Here is a 22,434-nt window from a genome sequence, read left to right as displayed (position 1 = left end):
AATCACAATAGCGCGATACATCAAATGAACAAATCCACAAGATTCGAACCTTCATCACGGCCCTTGTGGATTTGTCCATCACACGGTTTGATATGATATGGAGGTTTTGTAGCCTCACCAGTCACACTGCAACATTTAATGAGGCTAGCCAATACGTTGGACAGAGGCAGACATCCTATATTATAGATATAGATTTCTGTGCACGCAAATTAAATTGGTTTAGGATAATCTGTGTGTATCCTGTGCAGCTGTTTGTATTGAGTAATAATAATGTTTGTTAATGTTTTGCCCGAAACGCTGTGCGTATTAATGCCTTTAGGGATAGCATTTACTAACTCTATCTAGAAATCCAACATTCTGTTTCTAACTCATTTTGTATGTATGCACTTTTATCTGAATAATTATTATTATTATTATTATTATGAGTGTGTATTGACAGCTGTGGTGTACCCAGTGGTGTCACACTGGGCCTGATCAGACGCTGGCTGGCTCAAAGCTGAAGCCTATCAGGAATTTGCTGGTTCAGGCGTCGTCCACCTCACAGGGGGCGTGGCAACTCTCGTCGGGGCTGTAATTCTTGGGCCCAGAATTGGTCGCTTCGGACCCAACAGCAAGGGGATATGCGGCCACTCCGTCCCGGTTGGTTCCTATCATACAGTTTTAGAATATTAGATCATCAAGAAATTCTGGTACTATTTGACAGGAACTTTCACGACCAAAGATCACATTCACTCCAAAAAAATATGCCATTTACGGGCTACTCATGCCCGTGCCACCTCTTATATGGCTTAAGCTTCATCAGTCAATGGTCGGGAACTAATTGCACACAGTAATGAAGCCTAGTGGTCTTTGTCTATTATTGTTTACTTCTGAAAAAATATATTCTTTTCTTGCAAAACGTGTTCCATATTAAAGGGAAATCTAAAAAAAGTAAATTATAATTTATAATATTATAATTTTTGTGTGTATTAGCATCAAAAGTGAGTAGATATCAATTCATTAACAAATACATATTTAAATCTCCACATTATTTGAATAATAAATTATTTAAATGGTTTGGTGCTGAGCCTAAGGCCTATCATCCTCTGGAGGATTACTAAGGCCACCACAATAACTTATCCCCTTCAAACATATGTGCAAAATCTGGATGTAACGCCAGGGCTTACTTTACAGCTGGCAGCTGTGGGAGGCTTCATCCTGCTCTTCGGGTTCCTGGCCTTCAACGGAGGGTCCCAAGCGTCCATCAGCCACGAGGGTGACGCTGTAGCTGTTGCCAAGTCCGTGGTGAACACCGTGATCTCTGGGTGTTCAGGAGGCATCACTGTGCTCTTGGTCTACCGCTCCGGGATGTGTTGTCGGCCCTCAAGCTGGTCCTTCCTTATGGCTCTTAATGGTTCTCTCACTGGGATGGTGAGCACCCCTCTGGCCGTTGTCACTTGTTTACAACCCAAGCGCTGATAGTGACGTCTAAAGTCTTTATCACACTCAGCACTATGAGAATTTCGACCAAAATGTTAAAAACATTTTGCATAATTGGAATGAATACATAGTTATTATAGGAATTATTATGTAAATAGTATTGGTCGCTTATAATTTATACTCATTCTTAATGCATATTTTGTATGAGGGAAGTCAAACTATGCAACACTACATGTATGCGAGTCAAAACAATCATTTCACCAATGGTAAAAGGAGAAATGCTTGGAGTGACTCTGTACACATGCGGCTCAGGCTTATCTTGAGATGATTTCGGGGCTTAGCGTCCCCGCGGCCCGGTCCTCGACCAGGCCTCCTTTTTATTATACATCCCACAGGAAGCAGCCCGTAGCAGCTGTCAAACTCCCAGGTACCTATTTACTGCTAGGTAACAGGGGCATCAGGGTGAAAGAAACATCTTGCCATTTGTCTCCACCGGGGATCGAACCCGGAACCTCAGGACTACGAATCTGAAGCGCTGTCCACTCACCTGTCAGGTGCTCGGCTTTGGTACAAAAAAATATTACCTGGGAATATGGAATAGGTATTAATGATGATGAAATTAAGTGTATACTATGTGGTACCTGGTTGATGGGGTTCTGGGAGTTCTTCTACTCTCAAAGCTCGGCCCGAGGCCAGGCTTGACTTGAGTGTGTGGTCCACCAGGCTGTTGCTTGGAGCGGCCCGCAGGCCCACATACCCACCACAGCCCGGTTGGTCCGGCACCCCTTGGAGGAATGTTAAGGTCTCACACCCTCACCCATTATGTTCTTGACTGTCCGTTGATTAATGCATATATAAATAATGAGAGATAAGGACCGTTCCTGAACAAATAGTCTGGATGTGTCACAACGACAAGATTGATGATATTCTGTAAAGATATAAGAGTTTTGCACCAAGAGTTTGCGAACATTCAAGCTTGTTCGCATTTTGTTGTTCACGTGGCCCCACAATGTGAGGTGATTCCATGAAATATCTATGCCCAAGCTTACCACCAAGTGCTGTCGGGTTGTTGGGGATATAGCTTCGGCTACCAATGACTTTTGTACAGTCACAGTGGTCGAGTGGTTAAGGAACCAGGTACGCCAAGGTGCATAGTGCTCCTGGCTGCTCCATATATATATATATATATTATTATATATATATATATTATATATATATTATATATATATTATATATATAATATATATAATATATATAATATATATATATAATGTATATAATGTATATAATGTATATAATGTATATAATGTATAATATGTGTGTATAATATGTGTGTATAATATATGTATATTCCTTCTAATTTTTCTTGAAGGAGGCCGGCCTCCGGTGAAAGAGGGTTGTGACGATCTCTGTCAGGAACCCGTAGGTGCGGGACCGGGACGTCCACCTCCCCGGGGTCGTGCGGCCCAGCTCTGCTTCAGGAGGCTGGGGTCGTTCATACCCTTGCTGGGGTGGTTCTTCTCCGGCCCCGACCACGGCGGTCTCCGGGTTTGGAGTCCCTGTGCCTTTTTTCACCAACTTCGAGGTCATCCCCGGAACTCACACTTCCTGCGACGGCGCTGGAACCAATCGCATTGGCGTTTGCCTTTCCATTGGAGGCTTTCAGCGCCGTGGAGAGGGGGGACCTGCTGCCTGGGTAACAGCTTCTCCTCCGTATTAACCTACCCTGGCTTTGTGCCCTCATGAGGCCTCTCCAGACCAGAGCGCAACCCCATAGTCTTCTGAGACTGATGGATGCCTACTACTACTATATATTGTACCTAATAGCCAGAATGCACTACTTGGTCTACTATGCAAACCCTGGTTTGTCTAATAAGCAGAGGTTTTCCTAAAGATCTTATGAAATAATATAGCTTTCCATTATTTTTTATATGATTAAACGTATTTTTAATTTGAAACTAACATAGATATACGACCAAACTTACCTAACCTATCATAACCTAAATTAACATAACTAAGTCAGTATTTCATGTTCTTTATTAATATGATATATTAATATTATATTAAGAATATAATTTATTATATTAAGAACTATATTATCTTAATATAATATAGTAATATTATATTAAGAACATAAGAAATGTTCTTATTAGGTTAACCAAACATAAGTCAGTAATTCGTGTACTAAATATTATATAATATTTGGAATAAACCAATTTGGAAAGAAATATTTGAAAATAACGAAAATCACTCTGCATTTTAGGCGAAAATCGTGCGGTGCGACATATATATATATATATATATATATATTTTCCAAGGAAGGGTGGAGTGAAGAAGTTCTATAGACCCAGACAACCATCTCTCCCCGATATATTTGGAAAGGGTCATTGATGCCGAGTCCTTTTTAATGGGATTAGAGGAGATAGACCCCGACGCTCCCACTCTGGGCGCATAGCCAACATTACTCACCCTTCAACGCTGGATGAGGCTAGGTCCAATCGTCTGCCCCCCCCCCAACCCCCCACCCCTTGAGCAGAAAAAAACATTCTCTCTTAAATACATATATTTATTTCATTCAACATAATTGATTTGACTCAAAATGTGATATATCTCTTGTGCGACACCACAGGGTTGTTCAACACCAACGTGGCTACGTATCTTAACAGCAGACGATTTTCGATGGACAAGTGCAGCCTGATGGAGGCCATCCAGTACGAGCCCGAGTGTCTGGTGGTGGTGGGCCTCACGAAGCACACGGGCGCCCCACAGCCCATGGTACAGGTCCCTCAACGTCGCCCTCCTCAATGTTATATGGAAGATTGTCTCTGGTGGATGATGAATCTGGTTGGTGATGATTCTGGTGGATGATGTGTCTGGTGAGTGATGATTTTGGTGGGTGATGTGTGGTGAGTGATGAGTCTGGTGGATGATGTGTCTGGTGGATGGTGATGTGTGGTGAGTGATGTGTCTGGTGGGTGATGAGTCTGGTGGATGATGTGTCTGGTGAGTAATGATTCTGGAGGGTGATGAGTCTGGTGGATGATGTGTCTGGTGAGTGATGATTCTGGTGGATGATGTGTCTGGTGAGTAATGATTCTGGAGGGTGATGATACTGGTGGATCATGTGTCTGATGGGTGATGATTCTGGTGGATAATGTGTCTGGTGGGTGATGATACTGGTGGATCATGTGTCTGGTGGGTGATGTGTCTGGTAGGTGATGATACTGGTGGATCATGTGTCTGGTGGGTGATGATTCTGGTGGATGATGACTCTGGTGGATGATGTGTCTGGTGGGTGATGATACTAGTGGATGATGTGTCTGGTGGGTGATGATTCTGGTGAATGATGACTGGTGGATGATATGTCTGGTGGGTGATGATTCTGGTGGATGATGGGTGATGATTCTGGTGGATGATGTGTCTGGTGGGTGATGATACTGGTGGATCATGTGTCTGGTGGTTGATGATTCTGGTGGATGATGTGTCTGATGGATGATGTGTCTGGCAGGTAATGTCTCTGGCGGGTGATGTTTCCGTTGGGGAAATGTCTCCACTTTATAATTCCTTTTTGTTTTCCTTACTCCTTTCAAACATGTTAAAATCATTTCTTATGTTATCTTAAATCCAGTTAGGTAGTAATCCACCGCAATTCTATTATCTTATGGGCCATCAAATCATCACGACCAGACAACAGGAAGTAATTATCCGAGAATAGGAAACTTATTGATAGTTAAACACTTGAATACAACCCATTAAGAACAATGCAAATGTAAAAAAAATGCACAATTAAAGTGCATAAGCGATGGCAGTTCTTGGAAGACTGTCGGGCGAAGGTATGTGGCTAGGCACATACTTCAAGTCCCTCCATACTTCATACTTCATTCCAGTCCCTACTTTAAGTCGTAAAATATGATCGCCATCTTTCTCTGTCAACATCCTTTACCTTAACGTAATTCTTGTTAAACCTTTAGTTTATCAGATTTCTTACTAAGTTCACCGAAGAAAAAAATATATATACAAAAATATATATAATATATTTCATGTAATTAGTGCAGAAAAATAATATAAATTAATTAAGTCAATTTACCGAATCAATACAGGCAAGCTTTAATGTCGAAGAACGAACAGAGAATCTCAGAGTTTTGTGGTTTCATAAGTAATGACAAACACACACACTCTCATAAGTAATGACAAACATACACCCACTTTCATAAATAATGACAACATACACATACTTTCATAAGTAATGACAACATACAAATACTTTCATAAGTAATGACAAATAAAAGATAATCTTAAAGCTTTGTGGTTTCGTCAAAAGCCTCATTGGTGTAAAAATGAGCATCTTGAACACGTTGATCTCTGGGTTCAACGAGGACTCGCAGATCATGGTCTCCCAGTCGGACTGTGAAGCCAGCTTCAGAGACACTATTGTTGGAGTTCAAGTGGTTAGCTTCGTGGTTGTTGAGAGACACGACGGGTGAGAGGTGGAATGGGACTGGTCCTGCACGACTCCAGTATACAAGGTGTCCAGGGACTGGAGCTGGGTCCTGGGAATTAGTCAAGCCAAATTCTTCCGGGGCAGACATGTTGGGTGGAAGATCTGGAAAATAATGGATTAGATGAATAGTGGAAAATGTTGATGACAAAACTGTATGAATTTCTATGATGCATTTCATTAATATCAAATAAATAAACATCACACACAAAACTTTAAAAGCAACTTAGTTTACAACTTACTTGAATTCCTCTTGTTCTCCTGAGTGTTTACGGATCCATCGTACTGGCTCTCCAGCCAAGCGTCAGCTGGGTAGGCTGGCTCCCCGTGCTTCAAGATGTCCATTCCTGGCGTCCAGATATTGTTAGAGATATAGAACATATACAATGTATAATGAATGCGTTCATAACACTAAAAATATAACAATTATCAATTATATAATACAAAAGTGAAAACTTTATGTATTATCTTCACTTGCCTGCAATTTCCATTTCTGGAGGCACCCTCAAGAGGCCGAGCAGCCTGAGGGAACCAAACATAACTAAACAGAGACCACCAGACCAGGCCACTATGGCCAGCGCCCCCACTATGTTCCAGGCGAGGACCTCCGCGCTGCCCCCGTACACAATGCCACCATCCTGGAAGAGGGCCACTGCAACCAGCCCCCACAACCCACCTCCCATGTGCACAGCCACAGCAACAAGTGGGTCGTCAACTGTGGAAGAAATATTTATTAACTTTACATCCACACCCTCAACAGTCCCAATATGCACGTACGCTTCCCAATAATTTAAAATTTTATAAATATTATTATTTAAGTATATGCCATCTACAGAACATAACGTTAAAGTTAAAATATTTCAAACTCAAGTTAGATAAAGCCGGCTACTTGTTGCCTTCTTGAGACAAAGTTAAGAAAACTGAGCGGCGAGAGAATCAGTAACGTACCCTTCAACTTGGGCAGAAGGGTGTGGATGGCGAAGAACACTGATCCACCCACTTTGCCAATGACACAGGCACTCCACGGCCGCACAACGTTGCACCCGGCACTGATATTTATAAATTTTTATAAAATCAACAAATAGACTTTGGACTAAAATGTCTACTAGATTCTGTAGAAGCACAAACCCTACATATAAGGTGTAATTTGCATGTAAATTGATTAATAAATGAAAGCTCTGAAGTAATTTGAAGGTGTAAATTACTTTCCAGAGTAAAATAAAGATCCAAGTTCGGCCACCTGTAGCTGAGCTTGCCTTCAACAGATTTCGTTCATTATTGGTACCCTTGCAGATAGGCATCCATTGAGCAAGGTGTCCAAGATTCATGCAAATCCCTTGATAACAAACGAGAAAAAAATATTGGCCAAAAAAACAAATAAAAAAAAAAAATAAACAAAAAAATTAAATATAAATATATTGCACATACATATTACAATTATTACAAGAGTTTGTGCTTCTACAGCACATAGTAGACATTTTAGTTGACACATGTGTTCCCTGAGATTATTTGAGAATGTTGAACATTCGTTGCATAATACGTTGTGTATTTTTTTTCTCCTTTTCTGTTTAGGGTGTGATGGTGAAACTTGGACCAGTTGCAGCCCTTTCTATATCCATTTCATAAAAAAATTTATAAGCAAATTGAACAAGTTTTAATTTATAAAGAATTAGAATGATATGCCCCCTTAACCATTGTTGTCGCTGTGGATTTTGCATTTATTTTATTTATTTGATTTATATACAAGAGTTCTTATATTCTTGTACAGTCACTAGCACGCATAGCTTTTCGGGCAGGACCTTAATTAATCCTAATTTTCCCCCGGAATACGACCCACCAAATCATTTAACAACCAGGTACCTATTCACTGATGGTAAACAGAGGCTACAGTTAAGGATTGGCGCCAAATAAATCCTTCCCGGCCAGAATATGAACCTAGGCCAAAGTGCTCGCGAAATGCCAGGCGAGTGTGTTACCACTTCGCCACGGGGCCCATAGATTTAATGCAGCTGCTCCAGGTGGTTGAATGTTGAGTTTGATATGAAGGGCTTCAGTTGCTTCACATTATAGTAAGTGATGCAATAGTGGCATTTCTACACCTGTTCCACATATATGACACCCTTTACCTATTGGGTTTATTACCTCCCAGCAGCACTTGTAGCCAAGTCTTAGTTTGTGTATGGCTACTGCAATGTCCCTGTATAGCTTTTATCCAGGCTTGAAAGAGGATTGATTGATTCATGAAGATTAAGCCACCCAAAAGGTGGCACTCGCATGAATAGCCCGTAAGTGGTGGCCCTTTTGAGCCATTACCAGTATCAAGATCTGATACTATGTACACGATCTGATACTAGAGATCTGTGGAGGTGCAAGTGCACCCTGCGTGACGGGAGATGTCTGCCGGGTTGAAAGAGGATTACCCAGTGGCTTTGTACCACATCGCGGTGGGTCTGCCTTCCGTTACTTTGGCTCTGTGGCAACTTTTGACAGTCAGGAATATTTTCTTCTTGATTTGCTCCTTAATCTGTGAGAAACTTGACGGTATTTTTACCTGTACCCATGGTGGTGTTAATTGTTTCTCATATAACAAAACACACTCATTAGCGTCCCCTGCACTCATTAACCTAATTGGAGAATAAATATTTACCTCAGAAATTATCCCTAATACTCTGTAAGTGTAGTTCCTTCCTCATTACCTCAATCAGAATTTCTCTGGAATCCTAAGATTAGTTTCAGGGCTTTTTTTCGCAACTTCTCTAACTAAATCAACAGCTCTGTGTTCCATTCGGGTTTGGAACGGGTTCTTGGGTTATGGAACAAATTATCAGGTAACCTAGTAGTCGTTGGATCACTAGATTGTTTCAAGAGTAGGTTAGACACAGATATGAGTGAGTTTGGGTGGGCATAAATAGGAGGATGGGGGAATTAGGGTCTCGACCCCGAGTCCTTTGCCCCTACCTGGATAAGGTCCTGTCATCTTCGTTCAGGTCGGTGTTCTATCCCCGACCGTCTAAGTAGTTAGGAAATGTCTATGTTTATCTCTCAGAATGTTCGGTAATACGTTTATTGCTTGTGATGTGTGTCTATGTACGTATTAACACGATGTACTGAACGGGGTGAGAATAGCTTGAGCTACCTCATCCCTTTGTGTGTATTTTACCTCAATAAACTTATTTCAATTTCAATTTTAATTTCCAAGTAGTTGGGCACCATTCCTTCCCTCCGTCCTATCCTAAATCTTAATCCCTTCCAAAGGTTATATTGTCCTAATGGCTTAGCGCTTTCTCCTGATAATTACTTTACCTCTCCTTATCCCCAAGTGTGACCTGAGAACGTAGACTACTCTGCTGTTTCACAAGGGATCAGGGTATATTATTTGTTCGTTGAGTTTCAATATATTCCTTTATATACATGCGTTAACCAGCGTATGTTGTTACATATTTATGTTTAAAACTGTTCAATCTTTCAATAACCAATTTGCTCAATGACTCGTCAATCATTGTGTGACCGTTCCACCTGTCCAACCTTGTTACTGTTTAACGTACTTCTTAACGTAATTCTTATGGTGTTTACGGGTTATTCATGCCCGTGCCACCTCTTGGATGCCTTAATCTTTATCAATCAATATCCACAATATCCAGGATTGGCTTTGGCTCGAAGTCGAATCGATGTTGATGACGTTACTTTAACGTTGAATATGCGTTGCTCTTGGATAATTGTTCCCACTGGGGTGGGTTCATTACAACGAGGTCATTACATTACCATAAACTACCGCTTCAGAGCGATATATGAACCTTCATTTGTTTCATTTGATTGACTGATTGATGAAGATTAAGCCACCCAAGAGGTGGCACGGGCATGAATAGCAAGTAAGTGGTGGCCCTTTTGAGCCATTACCAGTATTAATAGATGATACTGGAGATCTGTGGAGGTGCGACTACACCCTGCGTGACGGAAGATGTCTCCCGTGATTTAAACAGATTGAATTGATTGATGAAGATTAAGCCACCCAAGAGGTGGCACGGGCATGAATAGCCCGTAAGTGGTACAATTTTTTTTTCTCAGTATTCTGAGGTTGCATTTAACCATCAAGCTGTTATCGCGGGGGAGGATGCTGCTTCACAGTCTTTATGAGGGTGTCCAGCTGCTGGACACCTTTGTTGACCAGGAGAGTGGCTGTGTTGATGGCTTCAGGGTGGCCACTGCATGATTCAGGAACTCTTAAAGCTCTTCTAAGGTCATTGGTTGCTTCACATTCCAGAAGATAGTGAAGTAATGGCTTTTCTGTGACAGTTTGGCAGAAGATGCACTCTCTCTGTCGGGGTTCACCAATCTCCCAGTTGCATCTGTAACCTAGACGTAGTCCATATAACCTAACTGCTATTTCCCTGTGGATTCCTTTTGGGATATTTAACCTTTCTAATTTGGTTGCCAGAAGATACCATGTTGCAGATGGCGAACCTTCAGCTGTTCTCTGGTGTAGGTAGGCTTTGTTGAGATGTGAGATGATGTTTTTTATGTTCTCTAGGCTGGGTTCATTAAACAGTTCGAAGTGTTATATGAACAAGTCGTCAGCTGTCCTGGAAGCTTCCGTGTAGTGTCATTAATCAGCCATTATCCCCAACCACTTGGGCTGGACGGTACAGCGAGTTTTTTTTTTTTTTTTGTTTTTTTGAGATATATACAATGCCTCTGCATTAGTGCAGCTACCCTAGACTATATGAAAGAGCACGAGAGACATCTCCCGTCACGCAGGGTGCAGTCGGAGATCTGTGGAGGTGCAGTCGCACCTCCACAGATCTCCAGTATCATCTACTGATACTGGTGATGGCTCAAAAGGGCCACCACTTACGGGCTATTCATGCCCGTACCACCTTTTGGGTGGCTTAATCTTCATCAATCAATATGAAGGGGGAGTACAGCTGCCCTAGACTATATGAAGGGGAGTACACCTGCCCTAGACTATATGAAGGGGAGTACACCTGCCCTAGACTATATGAAGGGGAGTACAGCTGCCCTAGACTATATGAAGGGAAGTACAGCTGCCCTAGACTATATGAAGGGGAGTACAGCTGCCCTAGACTATATGAAGGAGAGTACAGCTGCCCTAGACTATATGAAGGGTAGTACAGCTGCCCTAGACTATATGAAGGGGAGTACAGCTACCCAAGACTATATGAAGGGGAGTACAGCTGCCCTAGACTATATGAAGGGGAGTACAGCTGCACTAGACTATATGAAGGGGAGTACAGCTACCCTAGACTATATGAAGGGGAGTACAGCTGCCCTAGACTATATGAAGGAGAGTACAGCTGCCCTAGACTATATGAAGGGGGAGTACAGCTGCCCTAGGCTATATGAAGGGGAGTACAACTGCCCTAGACTATATGAAGGGGAGTACACCTGCCCTAGACTATATGAAGGGGGAGTACAGCTGCACTAGACTATATGAAGGGGAGTACACCTGCCCAAGACTATATGAAGGAGAGTACAGCTGCCCTAGACTATATGAAGGGGGAGTACAGCTGCCCTAGACTATATGAAGGGGAGTACAACTGCCCTAGACTATATGAAGGGGGAGTACAGCTGCCCTAGACTATATGAAGGGGAGTACAACTGCCCTAGACTATATGAAGGGGAGTACAGCTGTCCTAGACTATATGAAATGGAGTACAGCTGCCCTAGACTATATGAAGGGGAGTACAGCTGCCCTAGACTATATGAAGGGGACTACAGCTGCCGTAGACTATATGAAGGGGAGTACAGCTGCCCTAGACTATATGAAGGGGACTACAGCTGCCGTAGACTATATGAAGGGGAGTACAGCTGCCCTAGACTATATGAAGGGGAGTACACCTGCCCTAGACTATATGAAGGGGGAGTACACCTGCCCTAGACTATATGAAGGGGGAGTACACCTGCCCTAGACTATATGAAGGGGAGTACAGCTGCCCTAGACTATATGAAGGGGAGTACACCTGCCCTAGACTATATGAAGGGGGAGTACAGCTGCCCTAGACTATATGAAGGGGAGTACCGCTGCCCTAGACTATATGAAGGGGGAGTACAGCTGCCCTAGACTATATGAAGGGGAGTACAACTGCCCTAGACTATATGAAGGGAAGTACAGCTGCCCTAGACTATATGAAGGGGGAGTACACCTGCCATAGACTATATGAAGGGGCAGTACACCTGCCCTAGACTATATGAAGGGAAGTACAGCTTCCCTAGACTATATGATGGGGGAGTACAGCTGCCCTAGACTATATGAAGGGAAGTACAGCTGCCCTGGACTATATGAAGGGGAGTATAGTGTGTCAAAACGCTAGCTCCGTGATGCTAAAAATCCCCATCACACAGGAAATTGAAATTAAAATTGAAATAAGTTTATAGAGGTAAAATACACACAAAGGGACGAGGTAGCTCAAGCTATTCTCACCCCGTTCAGTACGTCGTGTTAATACATACATATAAACACATCACAAACAAATCACACAAGATGGTTAGTCATACAGAGGCATATGATAAGTAGTCTGAACTGACAGACTCCGGATGCATTATGAGGATATCATGAACACAAGAGTGAACAAGGTAGCAGTGATACTAAAAATCCCCATCACACATGATGGTTAGTCATACAGAGCCATATGTTCAGTAGCCTGCACTGGCAAATTTTGGGTGCACTATGAGGTTATCTTCAAGAACACGAGAGTGAATAAAGTAATTGCAAAGCTCCAGGTATCTCATGCCAACTGGTCTGAAAGGTCTAATAACTGGGCTCGGTGGTGTAGTGTGGGAGATCATGCCGCAGTTCCTGCTCACAGAGTTTGTACCTGGAGTGCTCAGGATTGGGAGATCCGTCACCTGCAGCCACCTGCCACAGGTAACGGTAACCCAACCTAATCCTGGCAACCACTGTGTCGCACAGTCCTTTGGACGTTTTGTGTTGCTCATTTTATATATATATATATATATATATATATATATATATATATATATATATATATATATATATATATATATATATATATATATATATATATATATATATATATATATACAAGAGTTGTTACATTCTTGTACAGCCAATAGTACGCGTAGCGTTTCGGGCAGGTCCCTGGAATACGATCCCCGCCGCGAAGAATCGTTGTTACAACCAAGTACCCATTTTACTGTTGAGTTAAACAGAGGCTACAGTTAAGGATTTGCGCCCAGTAAATCATCCCCGGCCAGGATACGAACACATGACAAGCGCTCGCGGAACGCCAGGCGAGTGTCTTACCACTACACCACGGAGACTAGATATATAGATATAGGTTTCAGATCTGAACAAATCATAGCTTATTATACCAGTGCTTTCAGGTCGTTGGGAGTCAGTAATTTGTTTCCTATCAGACCTGAGTGTTTGGAACAATATAGTTTTGACGGTAGAGATGGGGATACCTAGTTCTAATTCAACTTCATCTTTGTTAAACGCTAATTTGGCTGCAATGTCTGCCTCATTATGACGGGTTATATTTATCTTTGCATCTTTTTGAATCTCCTTTGTATGGATACCATCACAGCGACGGTCTCGCTTCATGCAGGTCGGCGTTCAAACCCACCGACCGTCCATGTGGTAGGGTACCTTCCTTCCCATCCCAAATCCTGATCCTGGGCTCTTTCCCCCGATAATTCCCTTTCCCCCTTCAACCACCGTGGCATCAGTGGGAATTAGCTGTAAAAATCACCAATCAGCATCTCATCTGGTCGCCTATAAATACCGCAGTGCTCCCCGAAAACAGCCCATTTGGTCACCACTTGGTCCGGGAGACATCTCCCGTCACGCAGGGTGCAGTTGCACCTCCACAGATCTCCAGTATCAGCTCTTGATACTGGTAATGGCTCAAAAGGGCCACCACTTACGGGCTATTCATGCCCGTGCCACCTTTTCGATGGTTTAATCGTCATCTTGGACACATTCATGGGAGACATCTCCCGTCACGCTGAGTGCACTTGCACCTCCACAGATCTCCAGTATCAGCTCTTGATACTGGTGATGGCTCGAAAGGGCCACCACTTACGAGCTATTCATGCCCGTGCCATCTTTTGGGTGGCTTCATCTTCATCTTCTTCATCTGTTTAAAACACGGGAGACATCTCCCGTCACGCTCGGTGCAGTCGCACCTCCACAGATCTCCAGTATCATCTATTGATACTGGTGATGGCTCAAAAGGGCCACCACTTACCAATTCATGCCCGTGCCACCTATTGGGTGGCTTCATCTTCATCTTAACACATTCACAAGGGAGACATCTCCCATCATGCAGGGTGCATTCGCACCTCCACAGATCTCCAGTATCAGCTCTTGATACTGGTAATGGCTTAAAATGGCCATCACTTACGGGCTATTCATGCCCGTGCCACCTTTTGGGTGGCTTAATCTTCATCATCATCATCCGAAAACAGCACCATTTGGTCACCACTTGGTCCGGGAGACATCTCCCGTCACGCAGGGTGCAGTTGCGCCTCCACAGATCTCCAGTATCATCTTTTGATACTGGTAATGGCTCGAAAGGGCCACCACTTACGGGCTATTCATGCCCGTGCCACCTCTTGGGTGGCTTAATCTTCATCAATCAATCAATCCGAAAACAGTGTCCCACCATTTGGTCACCACTTGGTCCGGGAGACATCTCCCGTCACGCAGGGTGCAGTTGCGCCTCCACAGATCTCCAGTATCATCTTTTGATACTGGTAATGGCTCGAAAGGGCCACCACTTACGGGCTATTCATGCCCGTGCCACCTCTTGGGTGGCTTAATCTTCATCAATCAATCCGAAAACAGCACCATTTGGTCACCACTTGGTCCGGGAGACATCTCCCGTCACGCAGGGTGCAGTTACGCCTCCACAGATCTCCAGTATCATCTTTTGATACTGGTAATGGCTCGAAAGGGCCACCACTTACGGGCTATTCATGCCCGTGCCACCTCTTGGGTGGCTTAATCTTCATCAATCTACTCATCCACGGGAGACATTTCCCGTCACGCAGGGTGCAGTCGCACCTCCACAGATCTCCAGTATCAGCTCTTGATACTGGTGATGGCTCAAAAGGGCCACCACTTACGGGCTATTCATGCCCGTGCCACCTTTTGGGTGGCTTCATCTTCATTTTAACACATTCTCACGGGAGACATCTCCCGTCACGCAGGGTGCAGTCGCACCTCCACAGATCTGTAGTATCATCTATTGATACTGGTGATGGCTCAAAAGGGTCACCTCTTACGGGCTATTCATGCCCGAGCCACCTTTTGGGTGGCTTCATCTTCATCTTCTGTTTAAAACACGGGAGACATCTCCCGTCACGCTGGGTGCAGTCGCACCTCCACAGATCTCCAGTATCATCTATTGATACTGGTGATGGCCCAAAAGGGCCACCACTTACCAATTCATGCCCGTGCCACCTTTTGGGTGGCTTCATCTTCATCTTAACACATTCACAAGGGAGGTATCTCCCATCATGCAGGGTGCATTCGCACCTCCACAGATCTCCAGTATCAGCTCTTGATACTGGGAATGGCTTAAAACCACTTACGGGCTATTCATGCCCGTGCCACCTTTTGGGTGGCTTAATCTTCATCAATCAATCAATCAACCGAAAACAGACAGTAGTTGGAGGAGCTTGAGAGTGAGAAGGTGTACCCCATTTCGTCTTCAGTTGACTAGGATATTTTCCTTGCGATTTTGAGAGATCCAACTATGGATTCCGGCCAAGATATAACCTGGTTAATGTCTGCCGAAGACCCGCCGTCAGCGACGCTGTCTTCAGTCGTCCGGGAGGAACGTGACCTGCTGGCTCCCTCGCTGACTGACCAGGACATGTTCTTCCTCATTCTGACCGGAATCCTAATATTCAGTGAGTATCAACGTTAATGTTATTTCCTATCATTAGCGGCACGTTTCTAATTAACAGTGTCCTCTTGAAAGCACCACTTTTAAAAGTATATAAACAGATATACAGATCACGGTATCTTCATATACATTACTTTGGGAGGGAGAATACTAGGCTGCGACCGGGTCTATCTTTCCCATCCCCGCTCTCTCAATTACTCCTCTCTCTCTCTCTCCCCCTTTCAGTTATCTCTTTCCGTATTCTCCCCTCTCTTCTGCTCTGTCCTATCTCACCCCTCTTCCCCAACATCCACCCTTTCTCACCTTTCCTGCCCTCTGTCCCCACCCCCCTTTCCCTTCGATCTCTATCGCAGAAAATGTAATACTGAATTCGCTTTCACCGTCTGCATCACTACATATTTCCTACATACTATCTTCATTTTTGTAAGCTTCTTCACTACTCATTATCTTACCGTCTTTATTTAAGGCATCTCACCGTCTTTATTGACGGGCATCATCACTTACCGTCTTTATTTCACCCAATCTTCCTCGCTGTAAATACCTTAACTACTCACAGCCATCATCACTATAACCATCTTCACTACACACAGCCTCCAACACTGTAACAATTTACATTACAAATAACCATGCTCATCCCTGTAACCATCTTCACTAAATACTGTCTTTACTAAAACTTATTTAGTGGATACTAACCATCCACTAAATACGTGGATGAATGTAGAAAATAGAGAACTATTAGCTGAATATCAAATAAATGGATTTATTCACACAGATAGATATATTAGACGAGGAGGGGGAGTAGCCATATATGTTAGGGACAATTTGAAATGTAGTCTCAAAGAGGGAATCAAAACTGAACCACACACAGAAACTATATGGATAGAATTTAACGAAAAAGCAAATCTTATAATAGGAGCTATATACAGGCCACCAAACTTAGACGGGATGGAAGCAAAGCACCTATGGGATGAAATATCTAGAGCATCTGGGTCTAACAGTATTTGTGCCATGGATGACTTTAATTTTAGTGGAATAAATTGGTTTACCAGAACAGTTAATAATGAAGTAAGTAAGTAAGTAATTATCAAAAGAAGGCACCAAACCGGGAAGGCTATGTAGCACCATCAAATACGCAAAATAATCAGAGGGCGCTAAATATCACCAAGGATGCCAATACGAGAACAAAAACGCATAAGGCGAACGATATCAAAAGTATCCGAGTCACCAAGAATTCTATCGAGGGACAGGTGACCGCGAGGGGCGGTAGGGAATGATGAAGCAGAAGATTTATAGAATTAATTGACGATTGCTTTGTTACGCAACACATTGGAACCAACGCGGGAAAATAATATTTTAGATTTAGTGTTAACTAGCAGGGGAAACACAAATTAATGACATCGAAATAGGGAGTGAGCTAGGGAACAGTGATCACAGAGAAATCAGATTTAGCATAGAATGAAATAGATCTGTAGGAGAAAATTCTGTTAAAGTGCCAGATTTTCGAAAAGCTGATTTTAATAGCCTAAGAAATGTTTTGGGTCAAATAGATTGGAAAGTCTTGGGCATGAGGGTTGGCCGGTCTTGGAGCGAGATATGAACCCAGCGATTGGTGCCTAAGAATTTTTTGGTCAAATAGATTGGAGTCTTGGGCATGGGGGTTTGGCAGTCTTGGAGCGAGATGTAAACCCAGCGATAGGTGACGTAAAAAAGGGATTTCGATGTGGATTTAAAATATAACTGATTTAAAAATATTCTATGCAAAGCATAGGAACGTAGTATTCCATACAAATTGAATAGATCGAATACCAATGACCCCAAGTGGATAACAAAGTATCTGAAGAACCTTATAGGTAGAAAGAGAGCTTGGTACAACAGGATTAAGAATGGGGAAGTCAGTTTAGAACAGAAATTCGTACAACTGGTTAGAAATGTTAAAAAGAGATAAGGAGGGCAAAAAGAAACTATGAAGTTCGCATAGCAGGGCAAGCAAAGACAAATTCTAAAGTTTTTTTCAGTTTATATCGAACAGACTAGGGAAAGTATAGGTCCATTAAAAACAGACATGTCAGATAACGGATAATGACGAGGAGATGAGTAGTATTTTTAATAAATATTTTATCTCTGTATTTACTAAAATGGAACTTAACACCATGCCTTCAGCCGAACAAGTCTATGTGGGTGAGGACGTGGACAGGTTGACTAGTTTAGCAGTTACCAGGGAGGATGTTATTAAACAAACAGTAAAACTCAAACCAAACAAATCCCCAGGGCCGGTTGAAGTGTTTGCCAAGGTGCTTAAAGAATGCAAAGAGGAGCTTTGGGAGGCACTGTCTACCATATTTAATAAATCAATAGAGTCAGGCAGAGTGCCAGAGTCATGGAAGGTTGCTAATGTGGTACCAATTTTTAAGAAAGGAGATAGATCACTTGCATCAAACTATCGGCTAAAGGACTAGGAGACCGACATGCATTCTGTTATATATAGAAATCAAGTATTTATTCAGTAATAAAATACAGGTATTCTCTATTCTGGAAATAATTTTAACATGCTTTAAATGAATTTGATATACAATTTGTATTTTTTCCAACAGTGTTGCAGACGGGGTTCACGTTGCTTGAGGCAGGATACGTAAGGTCCAAGAACACTGCCAACATTCTTTTCAAGAACTTACACATTATTGGTAAGTAATCAAACACCCGCCTTCGTTTTTAATATGTGAAGTTCTCGCCCATTTCTTGAGAAATATATATTTGGTTTTCCAAACCCAAGTCTGCAGGTGTTATGCATAATTTTGAAATTATAAAAATTCTACTACCATATAGTCCTCTTTAATCCCTCCCTGACCCGCCTTAATTACTTCTTTCCAGTACTGTCTCCATCACTTCTTTTAGTGCTTATTCCTGTACTAAACATCTACCTTATCGCTCTCTCCAGTCATAAGTGCCATAGCGTACTTGCTGGTAGGGTTCCAGCTGGCATTTGGAAGAGGAAACAGCTTCTCTGGCATGGGCGATTGGACATACGGGCTGGCGAACGAGCGCCTGGTCTTTTGGTTGTTCCAGTTCGCGTTCGCTGCCACAGCTGCCACCATAGTCTCCGGGTCGATGGCTGAGCGGTGTGCCTTCAACGCCTACCTCATCTGCTCCGTCATGCTGTCTGGTGGGTGGAAGGTGATTGATTGATTGATGAAGATTAAGCCACCCAAAAGGTGGCACGGGCATAAATAGCCCGTAAGTGGAGGCCTTTTTAAGCCATTACCAGTATCAAGAGCTGATACTGAAGATCTGTGGAGGTGCGAATGCACCCTGCATGACGGGAGATGTCTCCCTTGTGAATGTGTTAAGATGAAGATGAAGCTACCCAAAAGGTGGCACGGGCATGAATAGCTCGTAAGTGGTGGTCCTTTCGAGCCATTACCAGTATCAAAAGATGATACTGGAGATCTGTGGAGGCGCAACTGCACCCTGCGTGACGGGAGATGTCTCCCGGACCAAGTGGTGACCAAATGGTGTTCTCTGGGTATGATGATGATGATGATGAAGATTAAGCCACCCAAAAGGTGGCACGGGCATGAATAGCCCGTAAGTGGTGGCCATTTTAAGCCATTACCAGTATCAAGAGCTGATACTGGAGATCTGTGGAGGTGCGAATGCACCCTGCATGATGGGAGATGTCTCCCTTGTGAATGTGTTAAGATGAAGATGAAGCCACCCAAAAGGTGGCACGGCCATGAATTGGTAAGTGGTGGCCCTTTTGAGCCATCACCAGTATCAATAGATGATACTGGAGATCTGTGGAGGTGCGTCTGCACCCAGCGTGACGGGAGATGTTTCCCGTGTTTTAAACAGATGAAGAAGATGAAGATGAAGCCACCCAAAAGATGGCACGGGCATGAATAGCTCGTAAGTGGTGGCCCTTTCGAGCCATCACCAGTATCAAGAGCTGATACTGGAGATCTGTGGAGGTGCAAGTGCACTCTGCGTGACGGGAGATGTCTCCCATGAATGTGTCCAAGATGACGATTAAGCCATCCAAAAGGTGGCACGGGCATGAATAGCCCGTAAGTGGTGGCCCTTTTGAGCCATCACCAGTATCAATAGATGATACTGGAGATCTGTGGAGGTGCGACTGCACCCTGCGTGACGGGAGATGTCTCCCGGACCAAGTGGTGACCAAATGGTGGGGTGGAAGGAATCCGATTCTCTTTATATCTTTGTTTCTGTGTCTCAAAATTCATAAGAGAGGAGACTGTCTAACATTTGCACAGCTGGCATATGTAAGACAGCCCCAATGGTGTACCTGGATATGACAATGTTTGTGTGTTGGTACAGCTGTGGTGTACCTGGTTATGATAATATTTGTGTTTGTACAGGTGTGGTGTACCCTGTGGTGTCACACTGGACCTGGTCAGACGTTGGCTGGCTCAAGACTCAACACTACCAGGACTTCGGTGGCTCCGGCGTCGTCCACCTCACAGGGGGCGTTGCAGCTCTTGTTGGGGCTGTAATTCTTGGACCCAGAATCGGTCGCTTCGGACCCAAGGGCAAGGAGATACGTGGACACTCTGTGACGGTATGTTCATAGAGCATTAGTAATATGTGTTATTATATGAAGTCATGAAGCAAGATATAATTTTAGTGGAATATCATGTTTAATACAAATATTATACGTCAAGATGAAGGTGTAAAGTTGTGTTTGAACTTCCAGCTGGCAGCTCAGGGATTCTTAATTCTGCTCTTCGGGTTCCTGGCCTTCAACGGAGGGTTCCAAGCGTCCATCAGCCACGAGGTTGATGCTGTAGCCATTGCCAAGGTTGTCTTCAACACTGCGATATCGGCCTCTTCAGGAGGCATCGCTGTGCTCTTGATGAATCATTCTAGGAGGGAGTCCCTCTGGTCCTTCCTAATGGCCCTTAATGGTTCTCTCGCTGGCATGGTAAGTACCACTCTGCACTGTGTGGCCGGGAGTCCATCTGGTGCTAGTGTGACGGACTCTGCTAGCTGTTAATTTTCATGGATGGACATTTAATTTAAACTTAATTTAGTATTATGATAACTAATTTCTTATCAAAATACCGTTACTTGCAATTTGTATGTGAGTTTGTTTATCCAATGCTTAAGGACATATTTCCATGACAGGTGTCAATCAGTGTCGGGTGCAACGTTGTCCAGCCGTGGAGTGCCTGTGTCATTGGTACAGTGGGTGGATCAGTGTTCCTCGCCATCCACACCCTTCTGCCCGAGTTGAAGGGTACGTTACTGCTTCTCTCACCGCTCAGTTTTCTTAACAACTTTGTCTTAGATAAAACTGGCTACTTGTGGTTTTCTTAACTTGAATTTTAAATATTTAACTCTAATGTTATGTTCTGTAGATGTAAAGAAAATACTTAAATATTATTCTCTTTTTATATTACTTCAAAATGTACGTGCATATTGGGACTCTTGAGTTTGTGAGTGTAAAGTTAATTAATATTTCTTCCACAGTTGACGACCCACTTGATGCTGTGGCTGTACACATGGGAGGTGGGTTGTGGGGGCTGGTTGCTGTGGCCCTCTTCCAGGATGGTGGCATTGTGTACGGGGGCAGCGCGGAGGTCCTCGCCTGAAACATAGTGGGGGCGCTGGCCATAGTGGCCTGGTCTGGTGGTCTTTGTTTGGTTATGTTTGGTTCCCTCAGGCTGCTCGGCGTCTTGAGGGTGCCTCCAGAAATGGAAATTGCAGGCAAGTGAAGATAATACATAAAGTTTTCACTTTTGTATTATATAATTGATAATTGTATTATAATTGTTATGTTTTTAGTGTTATGAACGCATTCATTATACATTGTATATGTTTTATATCTCTAACAATATCTGGACGCCAGGAATGGACCTCTTGAAGCACGGGGAGCCAGCTGACGCTTGGCTGGAGAGCCAGTACGATGGATCCATAAATGCACAGGAGGAGAGTAAGAGGAATTCAGGTAAGATGTCAACCAAGTTGCTTTTAAAGTTTAGTGTGTGTGATGTTTGTCTATATATAATGGGCCCTATGCACCCTCTTCACAAAGTCGGTGGATGTATGTGTTGGAGACCAGGATGGTGTACTAGGAGTGATGGGGAGGGTGTATGTGGGGGAAGACTGCGAGGGTGGTATAGAGGGAGATAGTGAGGGTATGTATGAGGAATAGATAGGTAGGGAATGTAAGGGGGTGATGGGCAGGGTGTGCATAGATTGAGGGAGGGATTTATTATTATTAACATCTTTATTGACAAAATTAATTACAATTTTTCCTTATCTGAGGATTTCGATTAAGTCTTACTGAAGTGAGGATAATGCTGGAATCCTCTGTCACGCAGGACAGAGGGTCATACACAAGACAATAGGTCTAAACTGTAGGCGGAAGTACATATACATCATGGTTACAACCAATGTTTTAATGTATGGATGTGTGAAAAAGAGGGAGGGTGTACAGTTGGAATGGAGATGGTGTGAAGATGTTTATAATTATTACGACAGTGCATATTGAAAATAGTTACAAGAATGGTAAAAATTTATGTAAGTGAAAAAGGGGGCATGGGATAGGGGTTAGGGAGAGACCTGGCCACCAAGTCATCCTAGTCATCGTCGTAGACCCCATCTAGT

At 43.3% G+C, this 22,434-nt stretch overlaps 1 protein-coding gene across 1 annotated transcript; it reads left to right on the top strand.

Annotated features, from left to right (window-relative positions):
* The first annotated feature begins 15,657 nt into the window (after positions 1-15,657).
* On the top strand, positions 15,658-21,416 carry LOC123758196 (putative ammonium transporter 1). Its single transcript, XM_069322873.1, has 8 exons — positions 15,658-15,814; positions 16,724-16,879; positions 18,402-18,491; positions 18,746-18,970; positions 20,184-20,383; positions 20,519-20,746; positions 20,950-21,061; positions 21,295-21,416. The coding sequence occupies exons 1-8, from the start codon at positions 15,658-15,660 to the stop codon at positions 21,414-21,416; spliced, it is 1,290 nt and encodes a 429-aa protein (XP_069178974.1).
* Positions 21,417-22,434: the final 1,018 nt, after the last annotated feature.

Source organism: Procambarus clarkii, chromosome 11, assembly GCF_040958095.1.
Source record: "Procambarus clarkii isolate CNS0578487 chromosome 11, FALCON_Pclarkii_2.0, whole genome shotgun sequence".
Lineage (NCBI taxonomy): Eukaryota > Metazoa > Arthropoda > Malacostraca > Decapoda > Cambaridae > Procambarus > Procambarus clarkii.
This window is presented reverse-complemented; position numbering and strand designations above follow the sequence as displayed.

Coding starts and splice junctions, on each gene's coding strand:
- LOC123758196 (XM_069322873.1), top strand. CDS start 15,658: ATGGATTCCGGCCAAGATATAACCTGGTTAATGTCTGCCGAAGACCCG. Junction 15,815..16,723: donor GACCGGAATCCTAATATTCA/GTGAGTATCAAC, acceptor ATCTTATAATAG/GAGCTATATACAGGCCACCA. Junction 20,747..20,949: donor ATGGTTCTCTCGCTGGCATG/GTAAGTACCACT, acceptor TTTCCATGACAG/GTGTCAATCAGTGTCGGGTG.